Genomic DNA, 17,713 nt, shown 5'->3' with positions numbered 1-17,713 from the left:
CCCTTGTGCTCCGTCTGGAGGATCTAGGAGGGGAGCCAGGGGAGGCCTACTGTGATTGGTGTGGCATGTGGATGTGGATCCTGAGGCAGGGGGAGCTGGTGGGCATGCCCAGGGTCACCAAGTACAATCTGAGCCAGACCTAGAGGGATGATTGTCACTTTGGTCCTCACTGCTGTTCAGCTGGCACCCCTTCATTTGTAGCCTTCTGTGGCCCAGAGGAGCGGCTGCTACTGCAGCTGCTGCTGCCAGGAGCCATAGAGCCTCCTGTGTTGAAACCTGAGGAGAGGCATTGCCTATGGTAGCTTCATCATCCTACCTCTCAGGGCAGCAGTGGGCATCCCTGTGCCCGAGGAGAGCTGCTTCCCTGAGGCCAAATGATCTGTGTACTCACCAGCAGTAGAAAGGCCCCACCCACTCTTGGGGTTAAGGAGCTTAGAAGTTGGGTTGGTGCCCAGAGCAGCACCTTATCCTCTGAGCCAGGCAGTCCCAGTGTCTCTGGAGAATGGGAAAGGTGAGAACAGAGCCTGGCTCCAGGCCTTGGGCTTTCTAAAGCCAGCTCTGGGCAGTTCTCACAATAGTTTCCTTCTGATTGGTGGAAAGCTATTAGGAGGGGAGCAGCAGATCTCTAGGTCCTGTACCCGCTAGTGAGAGCCATTCAGCTTTGGTCTGTTGCCCACTATGGGTTCTGGGGAAGCTTCATTTAACCAGGAACCAGGGTTCCTGGCTGAAAAGACATGAAAGCTCAGGGTATACAAGGCTTGGGATGGATACTGTGATTATGAAGGACACCTTGCCCTTGAGCTCACCAGTCCAAATGCAGGGCAGAGTTTGGGTTCCAGGGTCTGGTCAGTTCTACCTCTCCAGCCTTGTCCTGTATCTCCCATGCCAACCACTGGCCCTGTCATCCACCTGTTTTCACCCACATACCTTTGCTTACAGCCTGCTCATACCTCCCTACCCTCTCCCTACCCACCTTTCCTCACCACACACATACTTACACACACTGAGAATGTTTGAACCCTGCCTTTCTTTGTGAGGTACTCAGATACTTAAGCACTCTGCCCCTCTGGAGAGAGCTTCCCTACCAGAGGAGAACATCTACCCATGCCACTTGGGGGTGGGGGAAGGGGAAGGATGTGCTTAAGTATGTTGACATGGGCATGCTGCTCAGACCCCAAGAAGGCAGCAGAGGCTAGGAAAGCTATTTGGAGCGGCTACTTTAGGGAGCAGACCTGCTTGTCAGCCAGTCAGGTTTGCCTACCCTGTGTGGGTCCTGGCTTTGCCATGAGCTCTACTCCTATTCCTTAGCCAAGCAGGCAGGCAGGCAGGTCCCTCTGTAGCTCACACCCTCTGGTCCCACCTGTGCTCATGACTTTACTGTACTTCCTGGAATGACCTTTTTCACTCTTTTCCCTGTACCAAAGTGTGGTGCACTTCAGAGGTGTCACTTTTGCTCTATTTCTATTCAGGCAGGAAAAAGAAATAAAAGACATGCAGAGTAGAAAGCAAAAATACAATTGTTTTTATTTCTCAGACAGTATGTTTAGAAATCCCAAAGAATCTTCATAAAAGCTACTAGAACTAATTGGTGAGTTTTACAAGGTTTCAGGACACCAGGTGAATATATACAAAGTCAAATACGTATGTGTGTGTGTGCTTAAATAGCTTTATTGAGATAAGATTTTATGCCGTAAAAACCACCCATCTAAAGTGTATAAATCATGGGCCCCTGGGTGGCTCAGTTGGTTAAGTGTCTGAATCCTGATCTCAGCTCAGATCTTTTTTTTTTTTTTTTTTTTAATTTTTAAAAAATGTTTATTTACTTATATTTGAGAGAGAGCTAGAGAGAGGGCAGGGGAGGAGCAGAGAGACAGGGGGAGACAGAGAATCCCAAGCAGGTTCTGCACTGTCAGCGCAGAGGCCAATGTGGGCCTCCAGCTCACGAACCATGAGGTCATGACCTCAGCCAAAGTCAAGAGATGGTCGCTTAACTGACTGAGCCACTCAAGCATCCTGTCTCAGCTCAGATCTTGATCTCAGGGTTGTGAGTTCAAACCCTGCATTGGGGTCTTCCCTGGGTGTGAAGTCTACTTTAAAAAATAAAACTAAAAACATTAAAAGCAAAAAAAAACCCTGAAAGGTCAGTTGAAGCCCCCTCTCCATCATGAGACTTTCTCTGACTGCTTCCTTGCCGCGTGCATGGCCTTCTGGTAAGTCTTTTCCAGGTTAGTCATGGTTTTGGTTCTTGTTAACCACAGGTTGGCCCCCTTGACTGCTTCAGCTACTCAGGGGTGGTGACCTGCTGGAGTCACTGCTCCTTTGGCGTAGCCAGAACCTGTCCACAGCCAGCTCTGAGAGTCCAAGAGTACTGACTGAGGTGTTGGCAGGCTGGGGAGAAGGGCTCAGACCCAGGCAGGCTTCTGTGGCTGTCTCAGGCACCTCCACTCAGCTGTTGCTATTCTTTTCCCCAACAGGTTGGGATAAACATTCCTATGGTTACCACGGCGATGATGGGCATTCGTTCTGCTCCTCTGGGACTGGCCAGCCCTACGGTCCCACATTCACCACAGGAGACGTGATTGGCTGCTGTGTCAACCTCATCAACAGCACCTGCTTCTACACCAAGAATGGCCACAGCCTTGGTGGGTGCACAGGAGACCTTAGAGGGTCTGCCCTGTAGAGCCACTTTGGTTGGTGAGAGGCCTAAGGGGAGGCTTTAAAGCCAAAGCAATGCCACTGATGCTCTCCTGAGCTCTGGGGAACTGCAGCCATTTCCAGGCATTGGAGCCCTGCCAGGTGTGAAGGGAAGGTAGCAGTGGTGCTTCCTTTGTTAATCCATCCATTTAGCAGCATTTATCAAGCCCAAGGTCAGTGCTGAGAAAGTAGCAATGTCATGGTCATGCTCCTGGCCTGTGTGACACTTGTTGGAACAGGTTTTGGCATTCATAAGAAGTGTGAGGGGCCCGAGTACATACCTGACAGTGGTCGGGGTTTGCCTGTGCGTGGCCTGGGCCCTGACTTTGCCTGGCCCTTCCGACATGCAAGATGCTGGTTGCTATGGAGCGAGCAATAGGAGGTCTGCTCTAGTACAGGAGGTAAACAGACAGGCTGGAATCAGGTGGAGCCAGGTCTCTTCTGGCCTTTTCACTGGTTAACAGATAGCAACCTGGACAGAGTTGTATTTTAAAAGGTCCTTTGGTATAACTGCAAAAGATGGATTGACTGAGGGAGGGCCTGGGGAAAAGGTTGTGATGTGTGCAGGGCATGGGGAGCAAACTTGATAAAGGCCAGGGTGACCCAGCAGGTTTTAGTGACAGATGCAGTGCACTAGCAAGAAAGGAGGATGAGAAAGTGGCTTTCGAACAGGATCAGGACCCAGGAGGAGTAGCAGTCAGTGGAGGGAGAGGGGGCCCTGGAGGATCTCTTGGAAGAGCAACCCTGTACATGTGAAGAGATTTAGGATAAAAGCCTGGGAGATAGAGGGACATTGGCTATTGTGATGCCTTGTCCTACTGAGGCTGACTGGTATATTATGGTCCTTGAGTAGTGAGAGGAGCCTTTGGCCACAGTGGCCCTGAGGTAGTGCCTAACTGCTGGGCTTGCCTGCTTGGGTTTGCAGAGGTCTGATCTGGCAGAACCGTACCAGCCAAGCTGGCCACAGGCCTTGTCTAAAAAGAGAATTGGACATCTTACTTAGAAGCCTAAATTCTAGGAGGCCTGCATCCCTGGCCTGAGGGGCAGTAAAAAGATGGCCGTCAGTCCCCACAGAGACAACTTCTGTGTGGGTTCTCCATGAGATGAAACTGGGCTGAATTAGGGAACCTGAGTGGAAGTCGGGTTTGCTGGAGGCTGGGTGTCCAGGAGTCCGCATTCCTCAACAGGACAGATAGATGCCAGAGTGGGCAGCCAAGAGCATAGCACAGACACTGTAGAGGGGACCCAGGTGCATATCCAGAGAAACCCTCCTCTGAAATCCATAGCCACCTAGCTGTAATTGCATCCAGCTGGCATCCAGCTGGTGAGCAAGCATTTAGGGGCAAGGTCTCAAGATGTCTTCTTGATCCCCACTCTGCTGTCTTACTACAGCTATTTCCTGGCTCTCTTTCTGCTGTCCCAGGGGCCTCTGTTGTGGGTTCTTATTCTTTACCCACGCCCCCCTGTACCTGTCCCAGTCTCGGTCCTTCCCCTCTGCTCTGGATACCTGCCCTCATCACATCCCTCCAGGTTGTCCGCACTTTGCTTGGAGCATGGCACCTGCCATGGGATGAAAAGTTTGGGACATACCCTGCTGTCCTCTCTGCACCTTCAGCTCCTTCATCTGGGCCCTACATGCATGCCAAGCCTCTGAGCTCTTTGTCAGTTGGGTCCCTAGTTCTGTAAGGAACACAGCCACCTTAATGTCAGCCCAAACCCTCTCATTCTTTTTAAACTTTTCTCCCTATTTCATGTGTTGTATAGACCTCCTTCAAGACCTCACTCTGCTTATATTTAAACTTCATGTAGGAGTCTGTTGCCTATTTTTCTGGCCTGTCAGGATCTTCTATGATCTTCCTTGTTCTTTCCCAAATATTTGATAGCCTTGTCAGCATTGTGTTAACCTAAAATTTGATAAATATGTTTATGTATGTTTTCATTAAGGTCTTGATAAAAAATAATGGAGGAGGACAGGCTGAGATTTGAGCCCTTCAGGATATATTAAGAATCACTTTATTGTGTTAGTTTGAAACTTGTGTTTTCTGTCTTGTCCATGAGGATATTAGAGAACTTATTAAAAAAATGTATCTGGCCTGGGGCGCCTCGGTGGTTTAGTCGGTTGGGCGTCTGACTTTGGCTCTGGTCATGATCTTATGGTCCGTGAGTTCGAGCCCCACGTCGGGCTCTGTGCCAACAGCTCAGAGCCTGGAGCCTGCTTCAGATTCTGTGTCTCCCTCTCTTTGTGTCCCTCCCATGCTTGTTGTCTGTCTGTCTCTCAAAAATAAATAAAGATTAAAAAAAATGTATCTGGCCTGTCCCCTGCATTTTGTAGATCACAAAATCTAATAGAAAGGCAGTGAACTTGGAGTAATAGACTACTTGGTGAATCCTTATTTATTTAATTATTTACTTATTTAAATTTTAGTTAACGTACAATGCAATATTGGTTTCAGGAGTAGAACTCAGTGTGATTTATTACTCACATACAACACCCAGTGCTCATTACAAGTGCCCTCCTAATACCCATCACCCATCTAGCCCATCCCCTACCCAGCTCCCTCTATCAACCCTCAGTTTGTTCTCTATTGTTAAGAGTCTCTTTTGGTTTGTTTCCCTCTCTCTTCTTCCCCCTGATTTCCATGTGTTCATCTGTTTTGTTTCTTAAATTCCACATATGAGTGAAATCATATGGTATTTGCCTTTCTCTGACTGATTTATTTCACTTAGCAGAGTACATTCTAGCTGCATCCATGTTGTTGCAAATGGTAAGATTTCTTTCTTTTTTTTTTGATGGTTGAGTAATATTCTACTATATATATAGCACATCTTTATGCAGTCATCAGTTGATGGACATTTGGGCTCTCTCCATAGTTTGGCTATTGTTGATAATGCTGCTATAAACATAGGGGTGCATGCACCCCTTTGACTCTGTATTTTTGTATCATTTGGGTAACTACTTAATAGTGCAGTTGCTCGGTTGTAGGATAGTTCTATTGTTAGTTTTCTGAGGAACCTTCATACTGTTCTCCAGAGTGGCTGCACCAGTTTGCATTCCCATCAGCAGTGCAAGAGGGTTCTCCTTTCTCCATATCTTTGCCAACACTTGTTTCTTGTATTGTGGGGTGACTGAATGGCTCAGTCAGTTGAGTGTCCAACTTTGGCTCAGGTCATGAGCTTGTGGTTTGTGAGTTCAAGCCCTGCATCGGGCTCCATACTGACAGTACAGAGCTTGTTTGGGATTCTCTCTCTTTCCCTCTCCCCTGCTCTCTTATACTCTCTCTCTCTCAAAGATCATAATAATAAAAATGAGGGCGCCTGGGTGGCTCAGTCAGTTAAGCATCCAACTTCAGCTCAGGTAATGGTCTCACAGCTCATGAGTTCAAGCCCCACGTTGGACTCTGTGCTGACAGCTCAGAACCTGGAGCCTGCTTTGGATTCTCTGTGTCCCTCTCTCTCTGCCCCTCTCCTGCTCTCTCTCTCTCAAAAATAAACATTAAAAAAATAATATAAAAATAATTTTAAAAAGTCACCAATAACTGTTGTTTCTCGTGTTGTTAATTTTAGCCGTTCTGACAGGTGTGAGGTGGTGTCTCCTCATGGTTTTGATTTGTATTTCCCTGATGATAAGTGATGTTGAGCGTCTTTTCATGTGTCTGTTAGCCATCTGGATGTGTTCTTTGGAAAAGTGTCTATTCATGTCTTCTGCCCATTTCTTAACCGAGTTAATTTTTTTTAATTAATTTTATTTTTTTTAAATTTACATACAAATTAGTTAGCCTATAGTGCAACAGTGATTTCAGGAGTAGATTCCTTAATGCCCCTTCCCCATTTAGCCCATCCCCCCTGCCACAATCCCTCCAGTAACCCTCTGTTTGTTCTCTATATTTAAGAGTCTCTTCTGTTTTGTCCCCCTCCCTGTTTTTAGATTATTTTTGTTTCCTTTCTCTTATGTTCGTCTGTTTTGTCTCTTAAAGTCCTCATATGAGTGAAGTCATATGATATTTGTCTTTCTCTGACTAATTTCACTTAGCATAATACCCTCCAGTTCTATCCATGTAGTGCAAATAGCAAGATTTCATTCTTTTTGATTGCCAAGTAATACTCCATTGTATATATGTACCACATTTTCTTTATCCATTCATCCATTGTTGGACATTTGGGCTCTTTCCATACTTTGGCTGTTGTTGATAATGCTGTTATAAACATGGGGGTGCATGTGTCCCTTCGAAACAGCACACCTGTATCCTTTGGATAAATACTAGTAGTACAATTGCTGGGTCGTAGGCTAGTTCTATTTTTAGTTTTTTGAGGAACCTCCATACTGTTTTCCAGAGTGGCTACACCAGCTTACATTCCCATGAGTTAATTTTTTTTTTAATGTTTGTTTATTTTTGAGAGAGAGAGGCAGAGAGAGGGAGACAGAGGATCCAAAGCAGGCTGTGCGCTGTCAGTGCAGAGTCTGATGCGGGGCTTGATCTCACAAACTGTGAGACTGTGACCTGAGCTGAAGTCGGATGCTTAACTGATTGAGCCACCCAGGCACCCCTGGGTTGTTTTTTGGGTTTTGAGTTTGATAAGTTTTTTACACATTTTGGATACTAAATCTTTATTGGATATATCATTTGCAGGTATCTTCTCCCATTCTGTAGGTTGCTTTTTAGTTTTGTTGACTGTTTCCTTTGCTGTGCAGAAGCTTTTTATCTTTTTTTTTTTTTTTTTCTCCAGAGAGAAAGAGAAAGTGTGTGCACATACATGTGTGAGCGGGGTGGGGCGGGGCGGAGGGAATCTTAAGCAGGCTCCATGTTCAGCATGAAGCCCTACTTGGGGCTCAGTCCCAAGACCCCAGGATCATGACCTGAGCTGAAATCAAGAGTCATATGCTCAACCAACTGAGTCACTCAGATGCCCAGAAGCGTTTTATCTTGATCAAGTCCCAATAGTTCATGTTTGCTTTGGTTTCCCTTGCCTTCGGTGATATATCTAAAAAGAAGTTGCTCAAACCGAGGTCAAAGAGGTTGCTCCCTGTGTTCTCCTCTAGGATTTTGATGGTTTCCTGTCTCACATTTGGGTCTTTCATCCATTTTTGCACTTATTTTTGTCTATGGTGTAAGAGAGTGGCCCAGTTTCATTCTTCTATGTGTTGCCATCCAGTTTTCCCAACTTGGTGAATCTTTTGATGACCTGGTTTCTTTTCCACAAGCCAGCTTATCAATATTGTGCTTCAGAGCCTCACCTGGAATCAGTCACTGCTCTTAACCTCAGAACCCTAACCCTTTCCCCTTTAGAGAAGCAGAATTATGTTTCCTGCCTCTGGCCTCCCCACTCCTTTGCTTTGCTCCATCGTTCCTCTGTCATAGTACTTGCCCTTTGTGTCAATGGTCAGTTGCCTGTGTAATTATTAGTTGCATGGAGCCAGTAGCACTTTCAGGGCCTGGCTCCTGGGAGGTCTCAGCAGATACTTGATAGAAGGATGAATGAGCAAATGAATGGAGACAGGAAACTGGTGTCTCACCTACAAGTGGTCCATGAACTTGCATTTTTATACAGTTCTGTGTGCTTATAGGCTTTATACCCTCAGCCTCACTGACCCCTGACCTATGACTCTTTGGTTCAGAGCACTTCTTATCAGCAAGTTTGAATGTTCTGTTTGCATCCTGGATCTTTGCCTGACCTTTTCCCCAGATCTTGCCACTACATTGGCCTTGCAGAGGCTCCCAGAGATCTGCAAGGCTGGGGGAGCAGGGTTGCCCTTGTCCAGTGCAATAGGGGGTGGAGTGGCCTCTTTCCTCATTTTCCTGGAAGCACCTCAAGGCCTTGTCCTTCCTGAGTGCCATTGTGAGGTAGATCTGGGCAAGCAAGGGTAGGTCATCCCCTGCCCAGAAATGTGGCAATTGCCTTACCCTGTGGCACAATTGCAGCCAGCTTGTACCAAGACCTCATAGTTTTTTGAAGCAGCTTTCACCAAGTATCTCAGTTTCTCCTTTCTTTCTTTAAGTGTTAAGATTAATGTTCCCTCCTTTTTTCAGATGGGCTCAGAAGGATGGGGTAAATGATCAGGGTCACACTGCAAATAACTGATGGAGCCTCGACCTCCTTCCAGGGTCTGTAGGCCTTCTCCCTGAACTGGAGTGTAGCAGCAGCAGCAGCCTGACCACACTGAGATCCACAAAGGCAGCTCCTGTGCAGACCTGGAGGGTGGACATGAGGTCTTCTCATGGGTGCAGAGGGGCTTACAGATTCCATTCTGCCAGCTCTGTGACTGCCACTCTGCATGTGGGCCTGAGAAGTGGCCTCAGGCAGGTAGATCATGGAATTTATGAGCTTCCCTCCCTAAGGAGCATAATAACCTGGCAAAGAATGTAAACAGTTTCTCTGCACCTTGGTTTTTTAATCTGTAAACTAGTGTTGGAGATGGTATACACCTTCCAAGGTTGTTCTGAGGATTAAATGGTTCCTTGTAGGGCAGTGAGCCCAGGGCCCAGCTCAGTGGAAGCGCGTGGTATACACTGGTTGGCTGTCAGGATTCTGACCCCAGGTTTACTAGGAGACCTATTATCAAAGCCTCACCTGTTCTTCTGTCTTGCTGGGTTTCGGTTTCTCTTCTGGGTAGGAGTTAGGGGAGCAGACTGGGACCTCTAAGGAGTGGTTTAGAAACTTCTCAGTCCAAAAGCTCAGGAGCTTCTAGAAGACATAAGAAATTTTCTAAAAATGGGAGGGCTGTGAGTCCTTGGAAGAGTCTCCTTTGGCCGTGAGTCATTTCTCACTCTAAAGAACATGAGTGTTCTGGTGGATATTCTGAGGTTCCTGCCCTGCTCATTTATTTGAGATCCCACTTCCCTCCATTCTCACTTCCAACTCAAGGCTGAGGTACCTGGGAACAGCCCCTTCTCTTTGCAGAAGGGTTCAGAGGGTACACAGGTCATTTGTCAACTTGAAACCTCTGGAGACTCTGGATGGGTGTGGGATGGAGATCGGCAGCTGCCACCCTCCCTGTCTCCACCTAGAGCTGTCTCTGTCAGCTGTCTCTGTCAACTTAGGATGTTGGAGTGTTAGACTAGGAATGAGTCCAGGCCAAACACTTCAGCTAGCTTTATGACTGTTGGGAAATCTTTCAACCTCTGAGGCTTACTTTCCTCATTTGTAAAATGGGGATAAGAAAGCCTGCTCCCCAGAGCTGTTATGCAGATCAGATGAGATGATGGATGGAAAAGGGCTTGGCATACACAGTAAGTCTCCATAAATACATGTTGGATCAAAAGAAGGATCAGACTTGAAGAGGCCTTAGGGTAGATCATTTGAGTTTAGTCCTTCCTAGTGGGCTTTCCCTGAGAGGGTGGAAGAACTGTGAGTGAATATTCAAGTATTTGACTTTACTTCCAGTCAGACCCAGCAAATGGAAGGCCAAGGTCTAAACCTACCAGGCCCTAGCACATGCTTGGCCTCCATCATAGGGAGATGTGGTGACCAGCCCCTCCCCAGCCATCGTGATGGACCCTCTGTGGTCGCACAGAGGGGTAGGAGACCAAGTAGCCTGATTTCTGTTCTTTCCCTTCGCAGGTATAGCCTTCACAGACCTCCCGGTAAGTACTATTATTGGGTCTTCTCCCTCTGGGCTCTTTGGGGCTAACTGGGTTGGAGTATGGTGGAACCTGCAAGTACAGGGTGTGGAGTCTGGCTCTTTCCCCAAACAGGGATGTATGCTATGCTGTCAGCTTGAGAGTACCAGTAGGGGTACCTCTTGGCCTTCCTCTCTCTCCAGCAGCAAGGCCTGGTCTTCCTCCATGACTTTTAGCAGGTGACAGTGATTTGTGGCATTTCCAAAGGCAGCTGGGGGATGGCATGGGTGGAGATGAGGGTGGCTCCATGGTTTAGCTAATCTGGGCCAGTTCTGTGTGGCTTACAGCCAGTGGACTGGGGTGTATAGAGAATTGTTCTTGAACTGTCTTGGAGCCCAGTCCCAGTGCCTACTCATCAGAGATCCCTGAGGAAGGCCACTACCCTAGGGGACTAGGCCTGCTACTGTACAAGGTTCACCCAAACCAGAGAGGTGAGCTTTGTCAGGTTTTCTTTTCTTAGAAAAGGGTGAGGTTTCTTGTTGGCTGAGTTCAGGACTCATCCCCATCTCTTGCACCCTAGTCCTTCATTATTATGAGTCATCACAGGCCTCGTCACATGCAAGGCCTCCACCCAGACTTCTGGGAGTCTGGACTGGCTCTGTGTACCCTGGCTGGGTTCTGGAAGGAGGAGAGGTTTGCTGACTCCAGTGGTAGCCTTGGGATCCTGAGCAGCCCTGTGATGCCCTAGCAATGCCCTTGTATCTGCGAGGCCTTCTGAAGCCCAGACTACAGCTCCCAAGATCCTGTTAGAAACTCTTATCTGTAGATCAGAATCCTTCTCTCCTTACCTGGAAGCACCAGAGAGGGCTGTGGTCTCAGGCAAAGAGAACAGACGGAGAATTCTGACCTTGGCTAGGGAATGGTCTAGTTTTAGAGCTATGAATGTGGGCAGTCATCAGGTGCTAGAAAGTGTATGGCTGCTTCAAGGTAGGGGGCGTCACTGAGGGCATTGATAGGTAAGATTTGCTGGAGAGGGTGGGCTTTGCCTATGGCATGGAGGTTGGGAGGGGAAAGGAAGGAAGCTAGAGATCTTAGGATTCAAGGTTGTGGTGGGCTGAACCCAGTATTCAGTAAATCCAGTGTTCAGTAAAGTAAAGCACGTGATACTGAGGAATGACAGACAAATGGCCAGAGGATGGAAGGTGGGAGAGAGGACTGGGGCCCAGTGACAATGAGGAGGAGGCTGGCGAGACACTTGACTAGCAATGGGGAGCCACAGGAAGCACTGACTGAGGGAGTGATCTGGCAAAAACTGGCCATGGCAGCGTATAATGGAAAACAGGGAGCCCCACACCCACAGAGGGACATGACCAAACCTCACTGGCCAGAAGATCCTCCTCTTAGTGAGCCTTTGACAGGAAGGGCAGTGGCCTCTCTTTACCCTTTGCCAGCATCTGGGTGTCCAAACCACCTACCCCCTTTTGCCATGCTCTCCTCCTCCCCCCCTTCCTTTCCTGTCTCCCGCATCCCTTCCTGCCCTGTCATATACTCCTTTTTTTTGTGGCAAAGGGATCCTTGGTCTTAGATCATTCTGAAAGGAGCCATTATCCGCCCATGTAGCAGATCTTCATGGGTACACCTGCAGGGTTGTGGAGCCTGGCCTTCCTCCCATGTGTCCTGGATGAACCCCAAAGGGGGACCTTGGGCTTTGGGGACACCATAACCTCTGATGCAGGGCAGGAGACTCCACTTCGAGCCTGGCTTGATTTTCTTTTGCTTTCTCTCCTGAAGCTTTGGGGAATAGCGTCTCTGGTAGGCAGGTGGGCAGAATGTGGCTTAGCCCTGCCTCCTCCAGCCTTACTGCAATTCTCTCAAAGCCGGAGTAGTGGCATGCAGGAGCCAGCGCCTTCCCTCTCTGCACCAGAGGTAAGGCGAGGTCCTGCTGCCCCTTTGCACTCAGGGCCCAACTGACATTTCATTCTCCTCCTCAGGCCAACCTCTACCCCACCGTAGGCCTGCAGACACCTGGGGAGATTGTGGACGCCAACTTTGGGCAGCAGCCCTTCCTGTTTGACATTGAGGACTACATGCGGGAGTGGCGTGCCAAGGTCCAAGGCACTGTCCATTGCTTCCCCATCAGTGCCCGGCTTGGAGAGTGGCAGGCGGTGCTGCAGAAGTGAGTGCCCCACTCCCGCCCTTACCCAGCCCTGGCCCATCCCAAGGGCCTCATTCTCCTCCTATAGGCCCCTGTACTGCTTCAAACTACACCTATGAACTCTAGTGGGTAGCTGTTCCTTCTGGAAAGCACTCCCAGGGTGACTCTGCCTGCTGCTCTCTTGCTTCCCTCTTAATGAATGGACAGCTTCTGCTCAGTTCTCCAGATCTATTCCTAACTAAACCTTTGCCCCCTCAACTGGATTGGAAGGCTCTGCCATATAGTATCACTAGCAGAGCTGTTTTCCTTCCCCACGTTATTTTGCAGAGGATGTACTAGGATGCCCTGTGGTCTCTTCATTTGTGGACTTTTTTCCACCATAGGGAATATCCATCATGCTGTGATTCTTGCCTGAGATCACCTCTCAGGGTCATCATCTAGCTAAGTTCCACACATTCCTGGCAGTGGTGGTGGGAAGAGAATCATCCTGAGGCCAGCCTATCTGGCTCTTGGATGATTAATTGCTAAACTGTCCTGGAAACCAGTCTTGCTGCATCCCAAGGGAGGCGAGGTTTGGGTCTCCCTTCTACTTGCCAGCTGCAGGCCTGAGTGAGGCAGTAACCAGTACCTTCTCTTCCAGGAGGTGGGTTAGCTTATTAGCTTGGCTCCCAAGGGTGATCAGGGAAGGTCTGGGCTTCCGCTAGCCCTGGTTATTGTCCCACAGAGGCACCCAGGTAGCAGAGTCTCTCAGGTGGGGCTGGGTTGCACACTGGGCTCTTTGTGCAGTCTTCCTTTCTTAAAGGATTAATGTTGAGGCAGGTTATAGGGGAGGGCTGAGGCAGGGGCTATGTGGCCAGACCCTTCTCAGGAGGAGCAGCACTGTCTTGTTTTCAGCCCTCAGAACTATTGAGAAGCCCTTCCTTGGAGGACTAGCCAGTATATGCCAGTCCCTGACACAGGCTTGCTGGGACAGGCAAGGGGAGAGGTGGAGCTGCTCCAACTATTTGGGGGAGGGAATGATAGTCTCAGCTTACAGTGTGTTTGTTTATATGTGTGTATATGTGTGCCGGTGGGTGTTCATATGGAGTGTTTGCCACAACCTACATATAAGCTGTATCCTGTGATTTCATATGAGTTCATTTTATGAACATTGTTTATGGCTGTATTATCTTGGAGACAAATTTACCACAAGCTCCTTGGTGAGCTTGGTGAGCTCCTTGGTGGTTCAGGTTATTTCCTCTCTTTTGCTTGTATAGGCAACATTTTTGTAGGTAAAGAGTTTTTCATATTTAAGATTACTTTCTTGGTGTCCTTTCAAGAAGTGGAATTATTGAGTCACTGGACCAATTATTGAGTCACTGGACCATCATATTAAGTGGCATCTGATGTGCATGTGGACCATTCATCTGAACCATGTTTTGTCAAAAATGTTTGCTCTTGTGTTTATAATAATAATAATAATAATAATAATAACATAGTTATTATAATTATTATTTAGGAGGTTTATTTCATTGACTTCTTACTTTGTGCTGGGCACTTTATATGTATCATCTCATTTACCCTTTAAAACATGAGGGGACACACACCTGAACTTCTGTGCCTTTCACATTTGTGTTTGGCAATTACAATAAGGACATCAGACACATATTTACACCAAGGTATTCACTTCCGTACACATCAGATGTGAGGGCTCATCCTTCTGCTCTGCGTGTGTGCATACACATATACGCACATGTGCCACCACTCAGCCAGCTGTGGTGGGATTAAATGGCTACTGGGTGTTGGGCTTCTCCAGGCCATTTCCCAAAAATTGTGTTCCTGTTGGCTGCATCGATGCCTATATCTTGGCTTCCTGAGCCCCTGACTTGTGGCATATTGTGGAATAATTTGGGTCATGGGTTAGCTTCCCATCACCCGCTAGAGCCAGCACTCCTGAGGGCTAAGTTCACTGGGTGAGCTGCAGTGCTTATGCTGGGCACACGGGGCAGCCTGCAGAGGAGTTTCTGTGTCTACAGAGGGTACGCACATGGCACACATCGTCTCTGTCTGGGCAGCTCCCGGGCTGATTGGCCAGCTGCCATTCCAGGAAGCCCTCAGAGAGCCTATCAGCCAGCTCTGGGCTTGCTGCAGTTCACAGGAGGCACCTGTTTCTGTAAGGAGATGGTATGTGCCTGTGTGTGTATTTTTGTTATATTTGCCCACTTGTGGGCAGCATATTGCAGAGAAACTGCATCCCCTCCTCCAAGCTACCAGGTCAGCTCTGGTGACCAGCCCTTCTCCAGCCTGACTGCATGAGCACTGGGGGAAGTTTTCATTTTGTTTCAGCCTCTTTATTCTTATTCTGTGGAGGTTAGACCTCCATGATGTGTGTAAGGGAGCCCAGACAGGGAGATAGTTTGTCCTTTCAGGTGGTCAGTGAGAAATGCAGTTCTAAAGTGTCACCTTGAGCATTTCCTTTCTTCTAGCATGGTCTCATCTTACCTGGTGCATCATGGGTATTGTGCCACGGCCACAGCTTTTGCCCGAATGACTGAAACCCCGATTCAGGAAGAACAAGCATCCATAAAGAACAGACAAAGTAAGGTTGATTCTCCTTTCCTCTCTCCCTCCCTCCCTCCCTCCCTCACCTATCCCTAACTCTGCTCTCTGGCTCATGCCAGCCTTGGGTAACCTGTCAGGAGTCCATTCAGCTCTGGTCCTTACCACCAGGAGACTAGCCCACAGCCCCAGCCCAGCAGCATGGGAATGAATTTCTCAGTGAAGCCTCTTCACTACACACTCTGATGGCCCAGCACAGGCTGGGGCCTGGCATGGCTGGATCCCACTCCTCCATGCTTGTTTCCTTCCCCCAAATCCTGGCCTCTACTCAGCCTCCTGTTCATGGTCTTTTGGAAGAGTGTGTTTGCATCTTACCAGACCAATGTCCTGCCTCTCCCATTTACTCAGCTTTAGTAGTTCTGCTTGTTCCTGGCCAGAAAAAGGACTGAAGTAGTCAGACAGGGTGAAGGCTGGTTCTCAGTGGCTGCTGCGGTGGCACCTCTCTCTGCTCCCACCTCTGGTCCTGCCTTTTGCAGACAACCGAAGGAAGGAGTCAAAGGAAACTTTCCCAGTGTACATACTGGCCTGCATACTGTGTGTTTGGGGCTCTTTTGTGGAAGGAGGGTGTTGGGAAAGAGGAAACAGAGCCCAGTAAGGAGATAGGAAGAGGAGAGGAGAGTGAGGGAGAATGGGTGTGTGTGGATGTGTGTCTGTGTGTGCCTGCTTGCGTCTCTCTGAGCCTGTCGTCTCTGTGTATGTGCATGTGTCTGTGTCTCCCAGAGAAGCTACGCCCAGCCAGACAGACGGAAAGGGATCCCAGACTTGGGATCTACGAATGAGAGCCTCAGACCCAGAAGTCGCTCCCAGCAAGATGCACCAGGCCCCAGAGCAAGAGCAAGATGCTGATGGCCTGAAAGGTGTCAACGTCAGAGATGCCAATGTGAGGAGGATGACCTCCTCTCCCAGCAGGGAGCATTCTGCAGCCCCTGAAGACTGCCAAGACTTGGGTCCTGGCCCAGAAACCATTGTGCTCCCTTTGCCACCCCCCTGTGAAGCCTGACAGGAGAGAAGTCTATCTGAAGAGGAGCCCCTAGGGCCACCAAGCTGCCTGGGTGCCCAACCCCAGATCATGTTCCCACAGCCAGAGCCCCTCCCCATGCCCAGGTCCCTGGCGAACTGACCTCCACAGGAGCAAGCCTCCAAATTTGCTCTCCTGCCTCTGCACTGAGTCCCACTTGTTTTCCCCTGTTATTCTTTGAAGACTCCCGACACTTGACAGAAACCAGGGTCTATTTTGGGGCTGGGAGGCCAGTTTCTTTCTGCAGCCTCTTCTGTGAGCATCTCAACCATCATGCTACTCTGAGCTGGCCCACCTGACCATTGGCTAGTCCATGCTCGGGGCTGGTAGTATTGTAGGCATGTGACTATGAAGGAGCTCTACAGCCCCTCACTCACTGCCATGCTTTTGCTCTCTGCAGAGATCCAGAAGCTGGTGCTGGAGGGCCGTGTGGGTGAGGCCATTGAGACCACACAACGCTTCTATCCAGGACTGCTGGAGCATAACCCTAACCTGCTCTTCATGCTCAAGTAAGTTTTGGGCACCACCAGCTGCCCCATAGCCCAGCCCCTCCCAGCTGGTGGTCGGAACATATAGCCCAGACCAAGCCCAGAGCATTGCCGCTCTGCTCCCTCTGCAGGTGCCGACAATTTGTGGAGATGGTGAATGGGACTGACAGTGAGGTCCGCAGCTTGAGCTCCCGAAGCCCCAAGTCCCAGGACAGCTACCCTGGCTCCCCCAGCCTCAGCCCCCGACACGGCCCTAGTAGTTCCCACATGCACAACACAGGTCAGCCACTCTCCAGAGGGCTCGGGGAAGAACTGGTGTGGAGAAGAAAGGCCACCCATATGCCCTTCCCTGGGCTGGGCTCAGGACTCGCTGCTGGATTTGGGGGAAGGGAAATGGGACCACTGTGGTCATTCCTGAGACCCCATTTGATGGCAAACTGCCCCTTTTCTTCTGACTACCCCCTGGTTTCTAGGAGCAGACAGTCCCAGCTGCAGCAATGGCGTCGCATCCACGAAGAGCAAACAGAACCACAGTAAATACCCTGCACCCAGCTCCTCCTCCTCCTCCTCATCCTCCTCGTCCTCCTCATCCCCATCCTCCGTCAATTACTCCGAGTCCAACTCAACAGATTCCACCAAGTCCCAGCCCCACAGCAGCACCAGTAACCAGGAGACCAGGTGCCTGTCCTGCTCTGCTTCTTCCTCCTGCTTTCTGCTCTGCACCAGCTGGGCTCACTGCAGCCTGTCCTTTAAGTGCCACCCCCTGTCTTTCACCCCCACCTCCATCCCAAGTCTGTGCCTGGAGTAGTGGCTGCTGACCTGCGAGACCAGGCATTGGCTCCAGCTTCTGGCCCTACCCATGATCCAGCTGCCACTTTCCTTGGCCCTGACTTTTTCCAGAGGCACTGGTACTGCCAGACTGAGAATGTGGTCTCCTGGGAGCAGACCTGGCAGAACCCCTAGGGTCTACACTAAAGAAGCTTTTGCTGGGTGGGGCTTGAGGTCAGATAGGTTGGGCAGCAGAGGTATTAGGCTATAGACTACAGGTGACTTTCAGCAGCCCCCAGGCATGCCTCAGGTTTGACCTGGGTTTGACACCTAGAGATTCTTATCAGGGGTCTCTGGTCACTGGGGGGTAGGGGAGGAAATGTGTAGAAGGGGTGCACCAACTCAGAGGAAGTCCAGGAAGGGGAGAGCCGCAGAG

The 17,713-nt window shown here is 49.3% G+C and overlaps 1 protein-coding gene across 2 annotated transcripts in view; it reads left to right on the top strand.

The window, feature by feature from the left end:
• The window catches only part of RANBP10 (RAN binding protein 10), a 61,437-nt gene that overhangs the window by 41,578 nt on the left and 2,146 nt on the right, over positions 1-17,713 (top strand). For both annotated transcript variants that reach the window (XM_047078596.1, XM_047078597.1), the window contains 7 exons: positions 2,475-2,642; positions 10,252-10,274; positions 12,242-12,426; positions 14,871-14,983; positions 16,422-16,530; positions 16,641-16,789; positions 16,983-17,187. In XM_047078596.1, the coding sequence (XP_046934552.1) occupies positions 2,475-2,642; positions 10,252-10,274; positions 12,242-12,426; positions 14,871-14,983; positions 16,422-16,530; positions 16,641-16,789; positions 16,983-17,187 (952 nt within the window). The remainder of the gene's footprint in view (positions 1-2,474; positions 2,643-10,251; positions 10,275-12,241; positions 12,427-14,870; positions 14,984-16,421; positions 16,531-16,640; positions 16,790-16,982; positions 17,188-17,713) is intronic.

This window comes from Lynx rufus, unplaced genomic scaffold, assembly GCF_022079265.1.
Source record: "Lynx rufus isolate CCGP_SWC_20201006 ecotype Redwood Valley unplaced genomic scaffold, mLynRuf1.p SCAF_16, whole genome shotgun sequence".
Taxonomy (NCBI): Eukaryota; Metazoa; Chordata; class Mammalia; order Carnivora; family Felidae; genus Lynx; species Lynx rufus.
Note: the sequence above shows the minus strand (reverse complement) of the source record. Positions and strands in the feature narration are given on the sequence as shown.